This window comes from Lissotriton vulgaris, chromosome 2_1 (genome assembly GCF_964263255.1).
Source record: "Lissotriton vulgaris chromosome 2_1, aLisVul1.2, whole genome shotgun sequence".
Taxonomy (NCBI): domain Eukaryota; kingdom Metazoa; phylum Chordata; class Amphibia; order Caudata; family Salamandridae; genus Lissotriton; species Lissotriton vulgaris.
Window position 1 is genome coordinate 1,844,164,723 of NC_141687.1, and position 23,506 is coordinate 1,844,188,228.

Here is a 23,506-nt window from a genome sequence, read left to right on the forward strand (position 1 = left end):
TATGTATGTACATTTATATATTTTTAAACCAATTCCTTCGTAATGAGTTTTTTCATAGTTTTACTGCACATTGCTTAAAGGATCTGAAATCAAAGTGAAATGCTGACTTTACATTGCGCCCTCCAGGCTAGGAAAGTTTTCTTTCTCTTGATGTTTTCTAGTTAAAAATAGAAGTCCTGAATCCCACATGTTGGCAGGACTTTTCGATGTTGGAATATTAATGAAGAACCCTTGGTAACGAATGATTGTTCTTTGCATACAATTTAACCTTTGTCGTCATAAATATCCATTCTTGATGCCAATGGGCAAAATGTATGTTCCCGAGTAATCCTTATATTTACAGACGAGTAAAAGCTCTTTTCCTAATGAACACTCCGAAGTATCTAAAGCAGAGTCGTTTTCTTTAGTTTGTTGTTCCCATGTTATAGTCTTAAACCAATTGGTCACAGAGTAAAGGTTCTAAGATCACAATTTATCCACACAACAGACACAAACGTGGGTGAATAAAGTGTGATCTTAGAACTGTTCTTCTGATGTGCCCAATTGATTTAAAACTATTTGTGGGAAAAAGCATTTTCTTCCATAAGTTGAAACAAATGTGTCTTCTTAGATACGTCGCACAGATGGTTTGTATTTATTTTAAAACGCATCAAATATGCTAGTGTTAATTTGTCACTTTTATGAGTAATATTAAAGATGTGACTCTGAACATTCTGCAAAGCTGACAATCATTTCCAAAACCCATAATAGTTCGTCTCAGCATGCCTCCAACTGGTAATGCTAAATCTATATGCTACTTGCAACAATCTCTAGCATTTCCTCCTATCAAACGTACAGAGGACTGTGTGTGCTTACAGGGTATTCTACAGCCTAATTCACATAAAGGTGATTATCAATGACTGATTTGATACGATCATACACACAAATGTATACAGATGAATGAAAACATTTATAAAGCACACTTTATAGTGAACCATCTATGACAGTGACCAGAAAATACCTACTAGTGTTGGAGGAGACAACCTACATTTCCGTTACAATGGATCTGAATTCTAGAAAGAGGTTTATAACACAAATAAGAATTGGGAGATAGTCTTTATACCTGTGCATAGGAGGAACTGTCTACTCTTAGATCACAATTTATGCACACAACAGACACTAACCCACTTCACTAAAGTTGGAGAATAAAGTGTTTGGGCGAAAGCGCATTTTCTTCCGGAAGTAAAAATAAATGTGTTTTCTTAGATATGTCGCACAGATGGTGTGTATTTGTTTTGCAACACATTAAATATCCTAGTGTTAATTTGTCACTTTTATGAGTGATATTAACGATGTGACTGTGAACATGACAATCATTTCCAACACCCATAATAGTTCGTCTCAGCATGCCTCCAACTGGTAATGCTAAATCTGTTACTTGCAACAATCTATAGCATTTCCTCCGATTAACATTCAGGACTGTGTTGTGCTTACAGGGTATTCTACAGCTCAATCCACATGATTGAGAATATCAATGACGGATTTGATCCGATCATAATCACATATGTATACAGATGAGAGGATGTGGCCTAACGGCTAGGGCGTTCGATCTCAAATCTAGGGAACAGGTTTCGAGTCTCGGCAATGACACTCAACATTCTGTGATTCTGGGCAAATCACTGAATCTCCCCGTGCCTAACAAAATGAATGTGTCCTTGTGTAAAGCAACTGGTGCTCATGTAAGGCGCTCGGATACCGAATACCTTCGGGTCAAGTTTGCGCTGCATAAGACTTCGATAAAAAAATACACATTTTAAAACTGAAAGAAAAAGATGAATTAAAACATTGATAAAGCCCACTTTATAGTGAACCGTCTATGGCAGTGAAGACAAAATATGTATAAGTGTTGGAGGGGGCAACCTCCATTCGTTTAGTTTACAATGGATCTGAAGAAAGGTGTTTATCATACAAATGAGAATTAAGAGTTAGTCTTTATACCTGTGAGTAGGAGGCACAGTCTACTCTTAGATACAAATAACTAAGGTGCTTGAATACAGGATTTTTTTAACTACTGCAAGTGCTTCTCTGTCAAGTGTGTACAGTAGACTCGTATGTCTTCAATATTGGGAGCGGAGCTCTTCTGAGAGTCATAAGGCACAGGACCTAAAATGTTCTTGTGTCTTCCAGTGGGAGTCTGAGCAGTTTGTATTGAACTGTACCTGGTGCCTTTAAAGAACCAGTAGCCTCAACACATTATACAGTAGCTTCAAAGTATTTACTGCCAAATTTAGCAATATGTGTAAAACACTTATTTGCATTTTAGGCATAGGATATTGTGTCCTCCCAAAAATAAAGAAGTGAGCACCAGTGCCTTAGTTCTCAGAATGTGCGGTTTGATGACCACTGCTGCACTTTACAGTGGGTTTCAAGGAAAAAGAAAAAGGTGTGCTGTAGCACTTAAAGGGATATTAGAGGAAGTCTAGAACACACATAACAATCCATGCATGTACAGCACTACCACACTCAGGAGGCTCAGTGGTAAGAAATAATTTGGTTCACCTGTAACATTCACTAATTCTGGATGAGGGCTTCCGACAGAAATAGTGGCACTGCAGTAATACTGTGCAAAAAAAACGTTGGCACTACATTTTCACCACTGTCTTTACAACCTACATAGGATCAAAGAGACCCTTCAAAAGGGGTTCAGAAAACATACAGAAGACTGGGGTTTGGGAAACATTCAAAACAATACAAGGAGGAAATGGAAAGCTTTTGACAATGTCAAATTATTTCTTGGTACTCTTAGCTGTAAAGTTAAGTGAAAAACTGAAAATGTAAGGGAATTTTGCTTCCAAATCCATGCAATACGTCGAGAAGCATTCTCCATAATTGCTTAGCTTGTTTCTGCCATTACAGGTGGTTACCCTGAAGCAAATCAGTGTGACCCTACCCTTAAAGGAGACACAGTGAACAAAAGTGAGAAAGGTTTGAGTTAACAATTCTAACCCAAGGGACATTTGATGTAAATACTGCCCAGGGGTATTCAAACAAGTGACGTGTTAACCTGACAATTTCCCTTATATCCCAGACAAGACGCCAAAAAACTAAAAAAAAACATAACTTGGCCCTAACGCAGCACAGTTTATTTTATGTGCTGAAATATGAAATGGAGAAACGGACACTGAATTTAGTGTTTAAATAGCATTTATTTACCCTGCTAATTGTAAGCACAGGCTTAAACATCATATGGTCTATGTGTATTACAAGAACGTTCATTCTATTTTCCTTTAACAATTTGTATATTTATTTTGAAACTTTTCAATAATCAAGGCATATGTCTAAGAAATAACGATATATTACAAATCATTTAATAAAATGAAGAAAGTGCAAACAACAAGTATCTTTTCAACATTACAAAAATAAACCAGCCATCCCTTCTCCTGGATACCTAATGATACTGTAATATATGTGATTCCAATTATCCTCTCATTAAAGTGTGTAGAATGTTATGATGCTGATTGGCAGTATGGTCTAAGTGTCACCATGCCCACGAGTTATTCATTTCTCAGTGGGTGTGCAAGGCCTTCATCAACTACCCCTATCCTAGGTTAGCAAATACTATTGCTAAACTAAGAGCACACGAGTGCTGTATTCCAAAGGCTAGTGGCAGAAGTCATGAAGTGCTAGTGTGATGTGCTGAAACAGTAGGTAGCAGTAAATTTCCTGACGCCCAAACTGTTAGGTTCAACAAGGTCTCAATACATCAGATGTGTAGGAAGGGAACAGTTATGGAGCGGTGACCGATTCATGTAATTCCAGGAAAGCTGCAGAGATTTCAAAGAAAAAAACTATTATTTTAGAAAAGTATGCAGTATAAAAAATGATCAATGTAACAGAAGAGCAAAGCAAGTTATACTAAGAGAAGCCGTCAAAATGGAACCACAGACACAAAGCTAAATGATTAAAGGCAAAACGGAGGTATCGCACATAAGAGGCTTTAGAAGCATGATCCCAAGTGCAAGTGAACATTTCTAATAGAACACCAGTCTTCCTTGTGGGCCAGATCTCTGCGGGTCATCGGAGTCGTACATTCCTTCATTCTCTGTTCATCACTGGCAGCATCTAGAGTTCCTAGGCTGTGGCTACGAAAGCAGCTTAATCATCATCTCCAGATGAGAGACCTTCAATCTCATCTCGGTCTCCACCAATTGCCATCCAAAATGCTTTGGCAACCTACAAAGCAAGACAAAGCTCTGTTCATTTGTGGCAAAACTGCAGCAACTCTTAAAATATTATTCTAATAACACAAAATCTGCAGAAGAAACCTCAGCAGAGCTTTAAAAACAAGCATTATTGCTTGATAAGGAAGCAACAGCTAAAGGCTTAATGAGAATATAAGAATTTAGGAAAGGTGCAGAGCAGAGGATACATTATTTTTGTAAATCTGTTTATTAGGTTTTATAACAACATGCAAAAGTAACACGGTTAATATGAGGCACATAAATACGTCATCCAGTAACCTGCATCCATTTATTCACTACATTGGCAATTGTAGATCAAAATTGGCATTCCCCAACTCCGACTACCAGCTATCCACCCATGAATTCCATCCTGGCTGCTCCATCCCCACCTCATCACCCAAGTCCCCTCAATCCATGTCCCTCTCTGCACTCCTCTAAGGGCCCCAGGTCTGATCACATATGTGAGGACATCCCCGGACCTGGTAGACCACTTCTCCTCTCACGCACCAGTTGAAATTGGATTCCCATTCAGGTACTGCCATCATTTTTGCTACCTCCCCCCTTCAACATTGCACTATATCTCTCCTCCCCACCATCAGTGCCACATTACAAACAAGCATTTACAATGCAATGGTTTCGCCTTTGGAAAAATTAGAGCTATTGGCATTGTAAATGACAACATTTGTATTTATGTGTTGGTTTTGAAAACAGATAAATAAATGGCATTGTCATTTACATTGCCATTAGCTTAATCTCTCGCAAATGTGAGACCTATTGTACCCTACGGACGAGCTCAGCAGACAGCAATTACTACCACACACACCCAGAGACACACACGCAGAGCCAGCCACACACACCCAGAGCCAGCCACACACACCCAGAGCCAGCCACACACACCCAGAGCCACACACACACACCCAGAGCCACACACACACACACACACACCCAGAGCCACACACACACACACACACACACACACCCAGAGCCACACACACACCCAGAGCCACACACACCCAGAGACTGCCATATTGTACGAGCAATTACGCCTGCAGAACGCAATGTGGTCTGCCTGTATCTTGCTGCCTATATCTTGTCTGACTTTTTTTTAACCTTCACATATTTTGTGTGCTATGAAAATCGAGAATTTAGCTGAGCAATTAGCATTTCGGTCACTTTAAGGTGGCAACTGGGCACCCTCGCTCTGTCCCATCAGCCCAGCCAATTCTAAAAAGTTATCCCAAGTATTTTTATTTCCTGCACCCCTGTCGCGCCGCCCCTGGCACCCTCGGGTCTCCGCACCTTCCAGAAAGGTCGAGCTGCATGTCAACAATAAACCCGTCCCAGGGCTGCCACTCTGACCAATGCTTCGCCCCTGGATGCCTTTAAATCTATATTTGTGCATCAACAGGCCCCCGCACGGCGCCACTGCACGAGCACCAACCCTCAGAGCAGATTCTGCCTGTGCCCCCCAGTGCCGCACTTTTATCCACCTCGGAAGGATGAAAGGCTGCGCTGACTGCAAGCTAAAGACCAACCCCTCACTCATCAGAGAAAACTAAAGTCCGATAGCAGATGGTGCAGGTGGGGAAAAGAAAATCCAAGCCCATGCCACCCTTGGCTCCGACTCCACCCCTCTAAAGGGGAGGGATGCACACATTCTTATGGTATTGACACCCCCCACCCCCCTCATGCTGGGGCGAGGCATGCCATATCAGCTTAAGGCTTCTCCTGCAGGTTACTAGGGACCCAAGACTGCACCATGGATATATATGCTGGTGTGCATGGGATGTATAGTGCCCCCGTGCCCCCATGTCTCACTTTTTGTTTCTCTACCTCTTTCTGCCACCCTTGCTCTGTCCCATCAGCACCGCCACTTCTAGAAAGTCATCCCAAGTATTTTTATTTCCTGCACCACTGTCGCGCCGCCCCTGGCACCCTCAGGTCTCCGCACCTTCCAGAAAGGTCGAGCTGCATGTCAACAATAAACACACGTCCCAAGGCTGCCAGTCCGACCAATGCTTCGCCCCTGGACGCCTTTAAATCTATATTTGTGCATCAACAGGCCCCAGCACGGCGCCACTGCACGAGCACCGACCCTCGGAGCAGATTCTGCCTGTGCCCCCCAGTGCCGCACTTTTATCCACCTCGGAAGGATGAAAGGCTGCGTTGACTACAAGCTAAAGACCAACCCCTCACTCATCAGAGAAAACTAAAGTCCGATAGCAGATGGTGCAGGTGGGAAAAAGAAAATCCAAGCCCATGCCACCCTTGGCTCCGACTCCACCCCTCTAAAGGGGAGGGATGCACACATTTTTATGGTATTGACCCCCCCTCATCCCCCTCATGCTGGGGCGAGGCATGCCATATCAGCTGAAGGCTTCTCCTGCAGGTTACTAGGGACCCAAGACTGCATGATGGATATATATGCTGGTGTGCATGAGATGTATAGTGCCCCCGTGCCCCCATGTCTCACTTTTTGTTTCTCTCCCTCTTTCTGCCACCCTCGCTCTGTCCCATCAGCCCAGCCATTTCTAGAAAATTATCCCAAGTATTTTTATTTCCTGTACCCCTGTCGCGCCCGCCCCTGGCACCCTCGGTCTCCGCACCTTCCAGAAAGGTCGAGCTGCATGTCAACAATAAACACACGTCCCAGGGCTGCCAGTCCGACCAATGCTTCGCCCCTGGACGCCTTTAAATCTATATTTGTGCATCAACAGGCCCCAGCACGGCGCCACTGCACAAGCAACGACCCTCGGAGCAGATTCTGCCTGTGCCCCCCAGTGCCGCACTTTTATCCACCTCGGAAGGATGAAAGGCTGCGCTGACTACAAGCTCCACTAGCGGGCACCCTACTCCACTGAGACACCAGGCCGACGTGAGCACAAGCATCGTGAGCAGACGCGGGCACCCAGACCCTTCTTTAAGTACATGTATTTATAAGAACAAGGAAGGCACCCATTCTTTAACTAAGCCCTGAAATGTGTGCGAATATTAATATAATACAATACTCCAGAACAGCTGAAAATATCGCAGGGCTGGGGCAGTCAGTGTAATGGGCAGGTCCCCGCTTCCAATTTTAGTGAGGTAGCTCAGCGGATTAACGCGGCTCCTTCTCGTAACTGCACATGGTACAGAGCGCATGTTCACACCTTGCCGATGATTGCTCTTCCTGCTGCAGTACACGGTGGACTATACTAGTGCCCAAATTAGAAGAAGGTGGGAGCCGGGAGAAACAAATGTGCGTAATAGCTACTTGGAGTGCGGGGGAGAGAAGTACTCTGACAGAGTGCTTAACAGAAAAGAACAAGACTCCGCTTTCAAAGACGACACTATCAAAATGGCCAAAACAAACCTTTAAAAAAAAAAAAAACACACCGCCCACCGCCGCAATGACGATCGCAAAGGGGCGGAGAGCGAAAAAAAATCGCCGGAACGCCCACGAATCTGCTCGGGGAATGAGTGACACATCTCTGTTCCAATGGCCAGCCTCCATTTATGGAGCTAGCCAATGGAACAGAGAGGCGGGACAAAGCCCTAGACTGCTTCTCAAAAGTTTTCGCCTGCGCGAACGCTGCTGCGCAGCAGACGCCAGGCGAAACCTAAAAAGGATCTAGTACCTGTCCATTGTCTGGTTCCCCAAATTCCCAGCATAATCAGCTGGGGGGTAAGCCCTAAGAGGCAATCTATGAACGAGGATATCCGGCCACACACAGACTTCCAGTATCCCTGTATACTAAGGGAACCCCTTATGGTATGTATTATTGTCCCCCAAGGTATCAGTTGTAATACGTTTTTCATATCTTAGACAGTGGTTTCTTGCATAGAATGCCTTAGGGAAAATCTTCAGTTAGATCAGCCAGAACACCGCACAGATAGCCACCTCCAGGAATGTCTACAGGCGTCCTCCCATTCGTCATCTTCCAGCCTCCCAGATCAGGGGTGACAAACCATTTGTGAGGAGCGTGGCATAAATCTGGCGACAGTGTGACTCATTCTCTCATCAACAGCTTAGAGTTCAGGGTCTCCCTCCTCCAGACTCAGAGAAAATGTAGATCATTCAATCTTATCTTTCATCAATGTGCAGAGGTAGGTGCTGTGCCCCACTTGGTTATTCAAAACTTTTTCTCTGCAAGGGCTTAGCTCGGGAACAGTCATGAAATTGTGTATCAAATATATATGTATATAAGGAATTAAAAGTGATATTGATGCAGCAAAGAACATAACTGGCACAAGAAGAGTTAAAAAGATAAGACTACTTTCCACTCAAATCCAAGTATTGGAGAAGAAAAAAAAGCGTTATTTTGTTTGTAAAATAAGATATGGTTCTTCTAAATCTTTTGTAACTTGTAAACAACAAAATTCCCTTCTGTGTAAGGTACACTACGATTACAGTATTTTTAATTAATAATTTTGTTAAAAACAATTTAACAACATTATTAATTGTGCTAATGTTCGAGATATGGTTTTTGATCATGTTAGTTCCTTTTTGAATGTATACAATTGATCTGTATATATTTTCATATAAAGCTATGGTGAATATATTGTCAATCGGTCATATTAATATGATGATTTGAAACTATTAATTTTTAATTGTAATCAAAAACAGTTTTATTAGGCGCTTGCTCCGTCTCCCTGCGAGCTCGCCTTTGATCCCTCTGAGGTTGGACCTGGGCCTGGTACCAATTCAGGAGATCGTAGCAAATCGCCCTCTCCTGTATTGGAGGCGACTTTGGGCGACTCCTGAGCTTTCAAGCTACAGGGATGACCTGAGAGACATTCTGCAGAGGGGGGACCTCGGGGAAAATACCCTGGTTGAATTACATCAAGCACCTTTGCCATGCTTTAGGCACAGGAGACATGTGGTCGTCTCCCCAAGACTCTTGTCCTTTGCTTTCTAAAAAATTACTGAATCTAGCTCTTAGGAGATACCGCACGGAGTCTACATCAAGTAATCCCTCGACGGGTAGGCTAACGGACACCTTCTTGAACATCAAGGCTTATCCCCGCTTTGAAGTCTTTTTGGATGATATCCAGCCCTCCTTGGCTAAGAAACTTTATATCCAGTTCAGACACAGCGCATTGCCACTGTGGGCGGTAACGTACAAATGGCGGAACGCCTCCTCAACGGCAAGCACCTGCCCGGAGTGTTCAAGCAGCAGTGAGACAGATCTGCACGTTCTGCTCTTCTGCCCCACTTACGCTAGGGTAAGGGAGAAATGGACTTTGCAGCTATGTAGGGCTAGGGGCTTTAGGTATTACAGGGAGGTCTTCAGGATTCTTAAATACTATACTTCCCCCCTGATAGTTTTTGCCACAGCAAGATTTCTCCAATCTATGTGGTACATACTTCGCACTAAAGGCTACTTTTTAGGAGGTGCCACACTTTTTATACAATTTTAGATATTTTATATACTGACATCTCGGTGTAATATCCGATGTTTTTTAACATTTGCAGGAACTGTTTGTATGTGATTTTCAATACAAGGTTTTACTTGTTTTATCTTTTGCTATCGTGTTATGTTTATTGTGTATGTATGGTCTTTTTATGGTATGTTACCGAAATAAAGTACTTTGACTGACTGATATTTGGTGTATAAATAAAATATAATATACTTACCTAAACAGACTAGTTACGATATGTTATATTGAAGTATATACTAGGGTTCAGTGCATACTATTTTGAAATACTGTAATCTTAGTGTACCTGACACAGAAGGGAATTTTGTTGTTTACCAGTGTTAACTACCATGTCCCTTTTGGTCTAAATCGGGGTGAACTCTTTCTTGTGTGGGATCTTCTAAATCTTTGCTATTATATTTTTTTCTAAACAGAAAGGAACAAGGATACATTTTGCAGTTTAAAGGTCACTATAAGAATATTTAATTAAGTCATTAAAATGCTCTTCTAAAACAAAAATGAGCAATCAGCTTGTTAAGATGTAGATTGCAAAATGAAGACACCAAGCTCTCCTCATATGATCTGAAGAGAGCTCTCAACATTCCAACTGTAAAACTCCAGGATGTACAATCTTCCACAAGAGATCGGAAGATACCAATTTGGGTAGGGAATGGAACTAAATTTGAGGTGAATATATTCTCTGTTATAGTTAGGATTCCCATAGATAGTAGTTCCTCAGATTTTTGACAGGTAATAACGTTGTGCCTGTTTAACAAATCTTCACAAACGTTTGCAGACCTATTGCTCTTTCAACATTGGTGCAAAGTTTGGTGGTGATCCATTAAAGGAGAGCAAAGAAAAAAGAGGGGCCCTAAAATGTGTTGTCCATCTATGCATTTTCTATAGACTTTGTACCTGGCTGTAGCGTTAAAAAGGCTGAACGGATTTTAATAAAATTTGGCAGGAATATAGATTATGGTGTGTGAATTATCCTTTTTATTTCAAGTCAATTGGTCCAGTAGTTGGTAAGTGGTATACCGTAGAACATGCCAATAACAAGGCAGTGTATTTTTTTTGTTTAAATCTTTTTATTAGGGTTTTTGACATGCTCAAACAAATCACAGGTCTGTCAGCATACACGTAAACAGTTTTCATCGTTAGCAATAATGGTTTAACTAAAGTAAATGGATTCCAGTCTTTGGAATGTAGCAGGTGTGAGGAGAAAGAGGGATCCAGATCGTGTCCCCTGAGTTTGTCGTCAATCTGTCTCAACGTTGTATGTCGGTCCTAAGTATGCCTGACCTATCGCATGGTGTGTTAGCTGGGTCAGGAGGGACTATTGTCCTTTCTGTTAGTGCGGTACCCTTGTGGATATGTGCGAGTGATTATGTTTCTGTAACTGAGTCGGACACTTCGAACTGCCGACTAGAACTAGGCTAGTAACGATGTACTTCCCGAAATATTACCAGGGAGAGAGAAAGAGGTAAAAAAGAAAATGAGTCGCGGCTGCGGGGAGTGGGGCAAGGAGAGGCACCGCGAATGAGGGCAAGCGACCCACGTGGTCAGCATGCGGACTGGTCATCAGGCAACGGGGGCCGGTGTGCACCCACAACACCGGCAGGCGATCACCTGAGTAGAAACCCCCACATGCTGCATGCCAGTTCTCCCACTCATTCGGCGGCGGGGGGTAGGGGGGCCCGCGGGCCGGAGCCCCGAGCAGAGTCACAAGCCGGGGGCTGCTTCAGTTCCGGGGCGGCCTCTAGGGCTGTCTTTAGGTTAAATTGTATGAGAAGATGCGCCCATTCCATAGAGATTGGGTGTTTGTTATGTTATGTTATGTTATACCGGGGTTTTATATAGCGTGCGGCTACTCGAAAGAGTGTCCCGACGCTTTGAATTGCACACTAATCTCATAACACACCAGGGAAAGTAAATAAAAGACAGAGAAAAGGAAACCTAATAGGGCCCGAAACTTAAGAGGTAAAAAGCCAGGTTTTGAGCCCCTTCCTAAAAGCCAACAAGTTAGGCGTGTACCCCTTACATCCTCCTCCCTCAGGGTCTCTTCTGCTGCCCCCCACTTCTTTACCGCTCCTATCCAGGCCGCCTCCGATGGTCCCGTAGCGGGGCCTCCAATGCATGGCTATGTTCCTTTTTGCTAGGTGGAGGATTAGGGATGCAAACCGCCACTGTAGTTTTTCGGAATTCTTTTTTTTGTAAATCCCCTGGGCGCATGCCTCCCATGTGTCAGCATGCTGGAGGTAGACCAAGGTCTGTAAAGTGTGATGTATTTTAATCCAATACGGTTGCAGGGATAGACAGTCCCAGAACATGTGTTTGAAGTTCGCGTTCAGTGCCTGACACCAGGGGCATTTGAATTCCGTGTCTGGGTAGAATTTCTGTCGTTTTTTGGGTGCAAGATAGGCGGGGTGTAGGACATTATACTGTATATTCTTAAAGCAGGAGTTGTGGGAGACTTTTTTGGGGTATTCTAGCGCTTGTGCCAACTCCTTATCATGGAAAACTCGGCCTGCATCATCCTGCCAAGTTTGACGCAGTCTGTCCAAGGGGACCTTAGTCAGCTCCTGTATGGCCTTATAGTGCCATGTCACTAGGTGCCTGCCTGCCCCCATCCACAGTATCGTATGTAGTACTGGGTGCGTAGGGGGTTCACCACCTCTCAGGTCCCAATGTGCTCGGCCACAGTCTATCAGCTGCCTATGTGTCAGGAATTGTCCCCGCGGGAGGCCATACCACTCGATTAGCTGGTCATACGTTTTTAGTTCCCCTTCATGGAACAAGGCCTTCATCTCCGTCACTCCGCTGTCAGTCCACGCCCGCAGGTCTCCCTCGGTATAGTATCCCTCTTTTCGAGGAAAGCCCACCAAGGTGAGCTGCGGGGAAATACAACGGTTGTCCCCTCGACAGTCGGTGGATCCGTAGCATTAACTTGCGGCTATGGTGACCTGTATCGGGTGCGTGCAAACCGGTTTGGAGCCTGGCATTAGTAGTCGTCGAATGGCGGACAGTGGCAGCCCTCCTCCTTCAGTGATCGTCTCGCCCATGTGTCTCTCAGCTGTCCAGTGAGACAGCCATTGGAGTTGTGCGGCTAGAAAATACGATTCGAAGGACGGGGCGCCCAGGCCTCCTTCCGTTATGGGTAGCTGCAGAGTGCGCAAGGCTATTCTATGCCGTCCGTCTCCCAAGATCAGTGTCGTGGGGGCACCATTATCATTTTGGCTACGGCTATCCGTCCTATGAGTGCCAGTGGGAGTGTCTTCCAAAAACCAGTCGCAGAACAGAGTCCTGTCAACACTCTACGATGATTTCCCTCATACAGGTCCTCAGGTGAAAAGTACAGGCGTACTCCCAGGTATCTGGGGGCCGCCTCACTATTTCAGGGTCTGTGTGCCTAGCTGCATGTCATGGGGCGCCAGGTCAGGGCCGAGTGGGGAGATTGCCGATTTTCCCCAATTAGCATTGAGGCCTGGCATGGCTCCAAAGTCCTGTAAGGTGCACCAGATTGAAGTGAGATCTCCCATTGCATCACGGACATATATCAGCAAGTTGTCTGCGTATAGGGAGACGCAGTGGAGCCTGTCCGCTATCAGAATGCCCCATTCCTCCCCTTCACTCCGTAACCGGATGGCCAGGGGGTCTACTGCTAATGCGAACAGGAGGGAATAACAAGGCAGTGTATAATGGCTATTGGCTGTTTTTACAAAGGTAAAAGGCAGCCATGTTGTTTTAACTTAGTTCTGAGTTAGAGCCTTAGATATAGGTAAGTAGATTTGATATTTTTACCTACCTATTACCAGTTTTATGCAACTCCCTCTACAGCACTCCACATAACTTTACTCCACTGTACTCTGACATACAACTGCACTATATTCCACTGTACTACATCACTCTACAACATTTTATCCCCCTCCACTGTACGGCGCTCTACAACATTCCAATCCATGACAAGCCACTCAACTGTATGCCACTTCGCTGTGTTACTCCACACCATGCTACAACACTCTACATCACTCAAGTGTGCTACATTTAAAGACACCCAACTCTATCCTATCACATGCAACTACACTGAAACATATGCCACTGCACTGTACAACACTCCATTCTACTCTTACACAGGAGGGCATAGAACTCTTGACCGCTGGGTCAGCAGCAGCAACAGTGAAAGCACCAGCTACCAGAAAAAGCTCAGTTGTGAAAGGAGCGAGTCTAGTAAAAGGTCAGTGGACTGCAATTTCACTACACAGAGGACGCCATTAAGTAGTGCTGTGGAGTTGGGGGATTGCTGGACAGCTATGAAGCGGGAAAACGCTGGTAGGGACACTAGAGGGGGAGGGCCATGGGGATCACAGTGTTAGGGGCGACGAAGGAGGAAAATGGAAAGAAAAAGCAAATCCAAAAGGCAGAGAACAGGAAGAGATAAAAAGAAAGAGGGAAATGCAGAAAGAGACAGAAGGGCAGAAATAAAGAGAGTAAAAGCAGGAAGAGACAAAAACAGCAGGAAGAGAGACAGACAAAGCAGTCAAGCAGCAGAGCAGTAACACTCTATCACTGGACCACCAGGGATGAGATGCAGGCAGAAGTCTGCGGGTGGAGAAGGGACTCGAACTCCTGACCTCCGAGTCAGCAGCAGCAAAGGGGACAGCAGCACCTATCAGACAGAGCTGCGCTGTGAACGGAGCGAGTCCCCTAATAGGTTATCCAAATAGTCCGATTGTCACACTAGTAGTTGTGTTGGTACTGTTACTGCAATGGTCAATGGGTGATGCAAGCTGCAGTGGTCTCCTCACAAGGGCCCCCCTGGCACTTATTGTTTTACAAATCAAGCACTGGTCTATTCCTATTTAGCCTAACTCATACTTATGACAAACAAGAACACTGTGGAGGAGCAGTCTGCCTGGCCATGATGCAACAGAGGCTCTCTCACCTTTTCTGCATGAAGTTTTCTTTGTTCATGTGGCAATGTTGATGCTTTGTCTGTAAAATAAAAATACAGGTTTGGACTATGTCAAATCCTCATTCGTAACTATATAATCAGAGTTGAAAAAATCATTCCTAACGAACATTATGTGGATTACTCCCTTCATATTTACTATTCATAAGACCCAAAGACGCAACATAAATCTGCGATTTTTAAAGAGAAGCGGACATTAGGTAAGGATTTTATTCCGGGTTTCAGATGGCATTAAAGTAGGCATTTTCAAGTAACAATTTGCATTCACCATAAAATGTGCTTGTGCCATGATTTTAAGTGGTAATCCGGATTAAAAAGGCACAACAGCTTTTCTTCATGTATGCTTTTAATGGGACCTGCATTGTTTGTAGTATCGTTACACCAAAGCACTAGCTATCTGTCAGAAAATACTCTATGGTTTGTCTTTCCTCGCAAACAGGAAACAACATCGGAGGTTAGATCTTTGTTTTATAGGATATTTTATGTTGCATGAAGGAGCCTCTTCCTCCACTAAGGACATACACATCTTCCCAGCCACCTTCTCACATTACATTCTGCCGCTTTCACTTTTGAACCCAGTGAATCTCCCTTAAGGAATGTCCCCCTCAGAGGTTTAACACCTTACACGCTGAAGACTATTTTGTACCAGGTGGACTCAAAACAAAGGTTCTACACTCGTCTTGCATCATTTTCACCCCATGGAACGTTGCTTCATGTGTCCTCTATCCAGTAGTCAATTTACCTCAAGTTTTCCTCTGCTTCGATATTCTTGCTTCCAGGCAAAGCCATGCCCGAAATGGACTGACAATTTTGAAAGGTATATGCAGTTCAATAAACCAGTAAGGACATCGACATCACTATTGAAACTCCATCCATGGTAATCGACTATCCATTGTGGTTGTGTCCATACCTGATCCTAAACAACAGCGTACTATCTATCCTACAAATCTCCAAAGCATCCTTCTACTACACCCTATAATGCTCCCTACCACCCTTCTCCCAAACCAGCTGGGTCTGGTGGCTCAGTGGATTAATGCATCCACTGCAGGGGCCTGTGTTTCAAATCCCGGCGGTCCACTCACATCCATTTGAGGTCGATAAAATGAGTACCATCTGTTATTTCAGCGCCAAGATGCCCCGTTGCTGGGGCGAACGTCCGCTTCACAAATACACCTGTTATGTTATGGTCCCCCTTAAAAATTGATTGTTAAAGGGATACTATAGTGACAATGCAAAACGCAAAATAGACATACATTCCCATGTTATGGTAAACTGCAAACTATATCGAACATCCCAGTCATGTTCTGCTCATGATCTCAAATTACTGCAGAACTGCGTTACATCAAGGCAAAATAATGTTCCAGAGTACAAGCAGATAACTTTATATATTTTTATTCTGATTGATGGATTAGGCATTTTGTCTCGTAGATTTTTTTTACCTCATTTGATCTCAAGTTTATTTTGCTTTTAGGAGAGAAAAAACACAATGATTGGAAATTTACTGAACCAAAAAAGAATTGCAAGTTGGACATAGGGCTTTTCATCATCCCAGTTTGGTACACATATGTTTAGGATACGTTTGCTTGCTAGGTGCAACAGTATCTTCTCTGTAGAAAAAGGCATATGACTAATTAGCTTTTCCTTATAAATGATGCCCTCTCCAAGAGATCTTTAAGAATCTATCCAGGATCACACTGCAAGGCGTGTGAATCAAACTCTAGAAAGTTTTGAAATGGTTTATAAAATAGTACAAAATGTATTTAAGATACAAAAACTGCAATTCTAGGTTAAAAATGCCCAATGAGTGAAAAACACATAACTTTACATTTACTTTCAAAATGAGAATTGGAGGCATGGAGTAATGTTACTTGTTTTTTGCATTTTTTGGGATCTAAAGACAATTAAATGAAACTGTCTTTTGTATGTATGTATGTATGTATGTTTATGTAGTGAGAAGGAGCTAGACAGAACTTCAGGTCTAACAACCAGTGGAAACTAGAATTCACCTCTGTCATTGCCAGGGGTTTCAATCGGCTTGTTATCAAGTGTTAACTGCATTATAGATATTAAAAAGAATGCCAACCTCGTCTGTGAAAATTTCCAAACTACTACAAAGGTAGCAATGATCCAAATCTACCATTTAAGTGCCATCAATCACTACAATTCCAATCTCACCCATGCAAGTTACATCTTTGCCCGTGGTAAGGTGGTCAAGTGCATTGAAATAAACATTCTACTTGTGGTTTAGTCTGATCATACAAAAAAAAAGCAAGGATGCTGTTTAGATGGATAAAGACTTATAACCCACTGGGTAAAACTAGTTAAAGAAAGACATCAGTATCAAAACAAACATTTTTAGCAACAACATCAGAGATTGTGCCAACTATGGAAGAACCTAATTTTCCACAATCAATGCTCTTACTAAACCGGCATTTGTCTCCTTCCCAGACCATCATCAATAATCTATCCAGATGTTTCTCCAATAAAACAGAAGTTGAGCAGCTTTGTCTGTGACTGATAATCGTCGAGAATCATCACTATCACCTCACCAGCCATCCATCCACTACCATTTTTTTTGTTGTAAATCTTTTTATTGCAGTTGAAGTAAAATACAGGAGGCAGTAATAATAATCTCAATCAGCGTAAATTCACAATTTACATGTCTTAAGTATCAGGACAATCACTTTCATTTGATCATTGCCCCTCCCCCTTCACGTAGAGCACCTCTATATAATTGTTTTGCTGTGCCCTGGTCGTCTCTGATTGGGGGATTCCCACTAACAGGCAGGCAGAGCATCCCTCTACTCTTGTTCCATCTCACTCAGACCTTTGTTCATTTTTGTGGGCAGCCTCTTCCCTCTTAGAGCAGCCTCACTGCCTGCATACACCAATTCATATCGGAATCCCAGTCCCTGAATATGGGTGCCGAACTCGCCCTCCATTTTCTTGCTATGGTGCGTTTGGCTACCACAAAACCCAGTGAGACCCACATTCGTTCTACAACCATTAGGTCCGTTTTCTCCCATATACATGTAGTAAACACCATTGTGGCGATGCCTCCACATTTATCCCACAGAGTCAACATGCATGCTATAACCTTATTCCAATACGCTCTCATTGTTGGGCAGTCCCACCATAGATGTAGAAACGTACCTTCTTGACCACAACTTTTAGGACATTGTTTTGTGTCAAGTCTACCCATTTTAACTAGTGTAATGCATGTAAAATATGTTCAATTTAGAATCTTTAATTGGATCAATCTAAATCGGGACCATATGGCAACCTCTCTGGGGGATGCGAGTGCTTCTTGCCATTCCTCATCGCTTATGCTACCCAGGTCCTCCACCAATCTTCGCACGTATTCTCACTATGGTGTCGGGAGAGTTGTTCAATATTTTACGGTAGGTTAATGATATTGCCTTGTCCTTCAATAGTAATCTAATGGCCTATCACTCAACTTCAATTTCGGCCAAATTCTTAAATGATAGCAAAGTTGTACATCTTCAATGTCCTTTGCTAACTCTATGACAATAATGTTATTTAAGAATGCTCTGCTTTGATTGCCCAAATAACCACAAGGATAATCAACTCCTCTATTCTGAAACATTTGTTTTTCCTCCTTTAAACAAGATATAATCCTTCCTCCGTTTAAAAAAAAAAGAAGAAATACTACAACTACATTATTCCACTGTTGGCAAACCTAACTGAAAATACTACAGCATTCCAGGTGGATATGAAAACTATCATGTCTTGGACACCTTTCAATCTGGGTTTTGACCTGGTCATAGAAGAGCGACAGCTCTCCTCGGAGACTGAAGCAGCATTTAGGAAGCTGCAGATAATGGGACGCAGATGCTCTTTTTCGTAGTTCATCTGCCACCTTCCTGAAGGCGGTCTTTGACTTTCTATTATCTAGGCTTACCACTGTCCAGGAGTCTATGCCACAGCTCTTTATTGGTTTCACAGCTGCTTGGAAGATCTTTCACAACACATTCAGCTGGAGTTCTCTCTTCTTACCCTATCCTACCACATAGAAGGGTACAACTGGTTCTTCTCTTCCCCCTCTCCTTTTTTAGTTTCATCTGCAGCCACTGAAGGTCGTATGCATTCAAGAAAATATAGTATATTTGGCTTAACTGCTTTTCACTTTTGTATTTACAATACGCAATAAAATATTTTAAATAGGAAATACACTGTTATTCTTTGATACAATATGAATTGTAGTTAAGAAAACATATGTTCATATGTTCCAGTCTGCTTTGTTGTACTGTTAATTACTATCGTTCAATCTCTTTACATCAATCAATATAGCAATAAATCAATGTAGTTACTCACGCTCATTTGGTTTTAAATCGATTGTAATAAGCTAACCTCATCAGAAACGCAAAACCTAACAACACTGATTTCAACTGAAACAAAAGGAGTATAATGAGCCTGTTAACATGCAGAATCTCTCAAGAGAACAGTGCTCTACTCTCCACTTTAAACTATGCAGCTGTGTCTTTCTAACAATCGTCAGGTGCTACAGAAATCACAATCCATCCATAGATGGCAGATTCAAAACCGTATGACATTACAACAGCACCAAAGCTTCGTCTCTGCAAGGGCACAAAATAGTAACTTTACTCAAAGAAACGGGTGCCCTATGGCTCGCATACAGGTCTGAAGATGCCACTGAGTGATGAGGCATTGGCCTCTGACACGAGCCTTAGAGTCGACACCCACCACTTACTTTCTTTCTTAATCATACATAATAATCGTGAAAATAAAAGCGGTATATAACAGCAGAATGTAGATTCACTGTAGAAAACAAACTGCTCCCAGATGTCTTTGTCTATTCGTTGCTCTCTACTCACCTCATAAAAACACAATATGTATGCACTGTAGTTCAGGAGGCATGCAAAAGCCAATGCATTGCACTCAAACCTACTCTCTTCTATACATTCACTAAGCAGCCCTACACAAGCACGAGAATCTTATTTATGTAGCCTACAATGGAAATCAGCAAATTACTTTTATCTAATGAAATAGAAATGAATTTATGAAAATGGTGTAATTTGGGGCATCCATATTCATACATTATATTGGTGTACATTACTACTAGACTTTCAATTGCCAGGAAGTCGAGTTACATATCTAATGAGGTGATAGGTGATTACAAATCTCACACAGCTTGAGAGTTAGCAAAGGCTTCCAAAGTTCGAGTGGCCATATTAATGGTGGAAGCACACGTTGTTTCACAGTTGGATATAACTCGCTCAACCACTCAAAGTTTGAGAACCTGAAATGATGCAATCGTTCATACCCATAATGTTTTTGAGATATATTTTTGTAAAATAATTTGAGGATGAGAATTTAATTCAAGAGTCGTAATAAAGTTCCAGTGTTGTGCAAAAAAAGTGAAGTATCACTAATTAAAGTTCTGACGGTCTGATGGTTTGTCCGCACTCAACAGCCTATCACAAAACCTTTGGATCTTAATTGAACCTGAATTTGTAATAGGAGCTACGGAAGTTATTTTAACAGCAGTGACGCCCCTTTTTCATACGGTGTAATCCCTATTCATGTCCTCGTTTTAGGGGTATAGCATGAAATAATAATAATAATATAATATTTGGCAACATCCCACTGCCACATCTTTTTTAATGTCCAGATGTTTTCCATTTTGGGTTATCTTAATCCCTAAACGCTGGATGTACCTTTAGTTGTTTGCGAAAGAGAACTTGTCTCCAATGTAATGTGAATGGCCTGTCCAAATCTAATTTGTATCTACATAATCATAATACTTTGTGGCGAGTGTATATGCATGGGTGGGCCAGATTCAGAAAGGTATTGATGTACCTCAGTTGAGCTTGTGTGCCTAAATAGCTGCATTTATGAGCTCAGATGTGTACTTACAAAACGGCAACTTACCCTTGGAAAAGGATTTGCTTACACATTATGTTTCGCAAGGTTAAAATATACGTCTGGTTGTTCGGTGACCAGTGGCAAGTTATGGATTGCTCCCTGCTGATTGCAGATCTGCGATCCCACCCGCAGCGCGTAATAACTGAAAAGTCGGGTCTGCCACCCAATCTCCTCCACTATGTAGCAGCAGCAATTGTCACCAGTGTTGTTCTGTATTGTACTATTTATGTTGCATTTGCGTGTTCTGTAACCGTAATGAGAAAAAATACAATAAAAACAGATTGGCAGTTTTTTTTTTTACCCCAGGCAAAGCCCTGTTGATAACACTGCATTATAAAAGGAGTAATAAGAAATAATCATTTTGCCAAAACCTTACAATGCAGCTTACAAGTCAAACTTGATCATCGATACTGGGCGCAACACGCATGCCTTTCTTCTGAAAGTCCTTTGGGTTGGGAATGCAACAACGGTTGCATTCTGCTGAGTCACCCATTGTTTTAGCTGGTTGAAACACATAACGGAACAACTATAATTGAGTATCTGATAGCTGTGCCATGAATGAATTTTAAAAATCCAATTTCTTAAGAGACACTACTGAATGACAGGACTTTGAAAAGCACAAGCACCTATAACAGACATCAAGCCACACAATTAGTACCACTGGTGTGTACCCTTTTCTCCATTGTGTACGTGCTCATTATCAGCCTCTAAAATAAGCTTTCCCAACCTCAGTTTACTCAACCCAAACATCTGTGTATGTTCTGTAAACTCACCTCTGGAGGCTCTCTAACTCTTTGGTAGTGCAAGTTTACATCTATGAGGTCCACCCAAAAAGCTGTGCTCATGCTCAGTTTGCCATCCATGAAAGCTGGTATTAGAATCACCAATGCATGTCATCAGCTCAAAAGTACTATATAAATCCAATAATCTAGTGGAAGGCCAAATAGACATAAGCAGCATATGTACAAGAATGTTATGTTGATGTTCAATTTAACCCCTTGGGCTCAGCCGCGATTATGCGCCGGTTTTTAAGAGTGGGCGGGTTCATGACGGCCCCCAACCTTTATCAGCACACGAGCACCGTGATGCATGACGGCTGGGGGCCGTCATCAGCATGGAAGGGGTTAAAAGGGATAGAATGGCGCTGGGATCCATATGTGTTATGTTCTGTAACCATAGAACCAAGGTTACCGGGTGACTTTCGCTATGTTCCAAGTCAATCTCTGCTCGATCTCCTGATGGGGAACATTAGAAGAGAGGAGTCCACTGTTGTGGAGGAACTGCTGAAGCTCCCAGGGGCCGTCCTCATGTACTAATAAATCAGTTCCACTTTATCCTGTGACTCCTGTCGTTCACAAAATGTAGAGAAGGATGGGATGACAACAAGAGGAGGTACAAGAGGATCAAGTTTTAGAGTCGGATGTAGCAACTGGAGGGCTTGTGCGGCCCCCTGGTTTATGGACCAGAACTGTTTTGCGCTTAGATCTGGCACTGGTATTTACGCAGCAAGAGGTGTCTATCGTAATGGTGTGAATTATTATAAATCGGTGTGAATGTCACGAGGAGAATCATTGAATAGCATCGCGAGTTGGCAAGAGACAGCGCGCAGTTCACAAGGAGAATCGTTGGATCGCATCGCGAGTTGGCAAAAGACAGTGCACGCACTTACTGGATCCACAGATGACGTGTGGTGTTTGGTGTGTCCAGAGAGCTGAAATGTCATCTTGAAAGGAAGTATTGTCTCTGAGTGAATTACGTGCACCAACGACGTGCTACGTGACTTGACCACGTTTTCACGTTACGTGCCACCATTTTATTTTAGGAAGTGCATCGCAAGTAGATTGAACGATCAGAGGAGAAGTTTATAGAGGTGTGGAATGTGGGTAGCGATTCAGGGTGAAGGTAGGCATTCAATGAGAGCAGTGCAACTGTACCTGGTTAGTTGACATTGCTGCGGTGGTCTATTAAGAACCACGTTGACTTTTCTGCAGTCTGTGAACCTGATTGCTATTGCAGTGCACATGCAATTACATTACTATGTGTTGAATTGTGGGTGAAGTACACAGCAGCACATTCTTCAAGGCAGCAATGGCTGCACAAAATATAGCTCCACCACCATATTTCTTGCAAGACCTGGGTCTAACTCCCATGGAGTGTGAAGACTGGAAGGAGACATTCTTGACATACATTGAGGCAATAGGTGGGGATGTGTATATTGCAAAAAGGAAGTTAGCCATCTTAAAGAACTGTCTACATGTGAAAGGGAGGAACGTTTTAAAAGCCTTACGTAGTCCAAATGAACAGAAATGCTGACGGATCAGATGATGAAGAGGAAGATGTATATGGGGATGCCCTTTCTGCCTAGCAAGAGAACTCTGGAAAGAAATGGAGTATTGTAGTAGAAAGGCACAAGGTTTTTTATGTGGGCAAAAAGCTGGGGAGTCAATTAGCCAATATGTTGCTACGTTAAGAGGGTTAGCTGTTACATGCTCATTTAAAGATTTGAGAGACAAAATAATAAGAGATCAAATGATAAACAGATTAACTAATTTAAGAATTCAAGAAAAACTGCTACATTTAAAAGATCCCACCTTAGATAAAACTATTGAAGTGGCCATACGCACAGAGAATACGCCATGTTATGTAAAAGAATTTGGTGGCGCAAAGTCTAAAAATAATGTCTGATACTGAGAAAGTATGTGAAGTTAAAAATTAAAATGGTGTCACTCGAAATGTGAAACAAAGGAATGAGTTCAAGGGAAACAAAGAGAAAGAAGGTGTGCTTTAGGAGTGGTAGTGATAGACACACTGCTGAGGCACATAATTGTCCTGCAACAATGAGTAAATGTTTAAATTTAATAAAACAGGACATTTTGCAAGGGTTTGCAAAATGAGCACAATTAGGAGAGGGAGAAACTCAGTAAATATGGTGAGAGACAAGGGTCAATATTCTCAAGAACCTTAATTTGACGATAGTGCTCATGATGAGGTGGCGGTAATGATGATCAATAGA

At 42.6% G+C, this 23,506-nt stretch overlaps 1 protein-coding gene across 1 annotated transcript in view; it reads right to left on the reverse strand.

Annotated features, from left to right (window-relative positions):
- Window positions 1-3,165: 3,165 nt before the first annotated feature.
- AAGAB (alpha and gamma adaptin binding protein) overlaps window positions 3,166-23,506 on the reverse strand; it is a 184,343-nt gene continuing 164,002 nt past the window's right edge. Inside the window, exons 9-10 of the mRNA XM_086958008.1 lie at window positions 14,560-14,609; window positions 3,166-4,212 (exon numbers count right to left, since the gene is read on the reverse strand). Of these exons, the coding sequence (XP_086814134.1) occupies window positions 4,135-4,212; window positions 14,560-14,609 (128 nt within the window). The 3' untranslated portion in view covers window positions 3,166-4,134. The remainder of the gene's footprint in view (window positions 4,213-14,559; window positions 14,610-23,506) is intronic.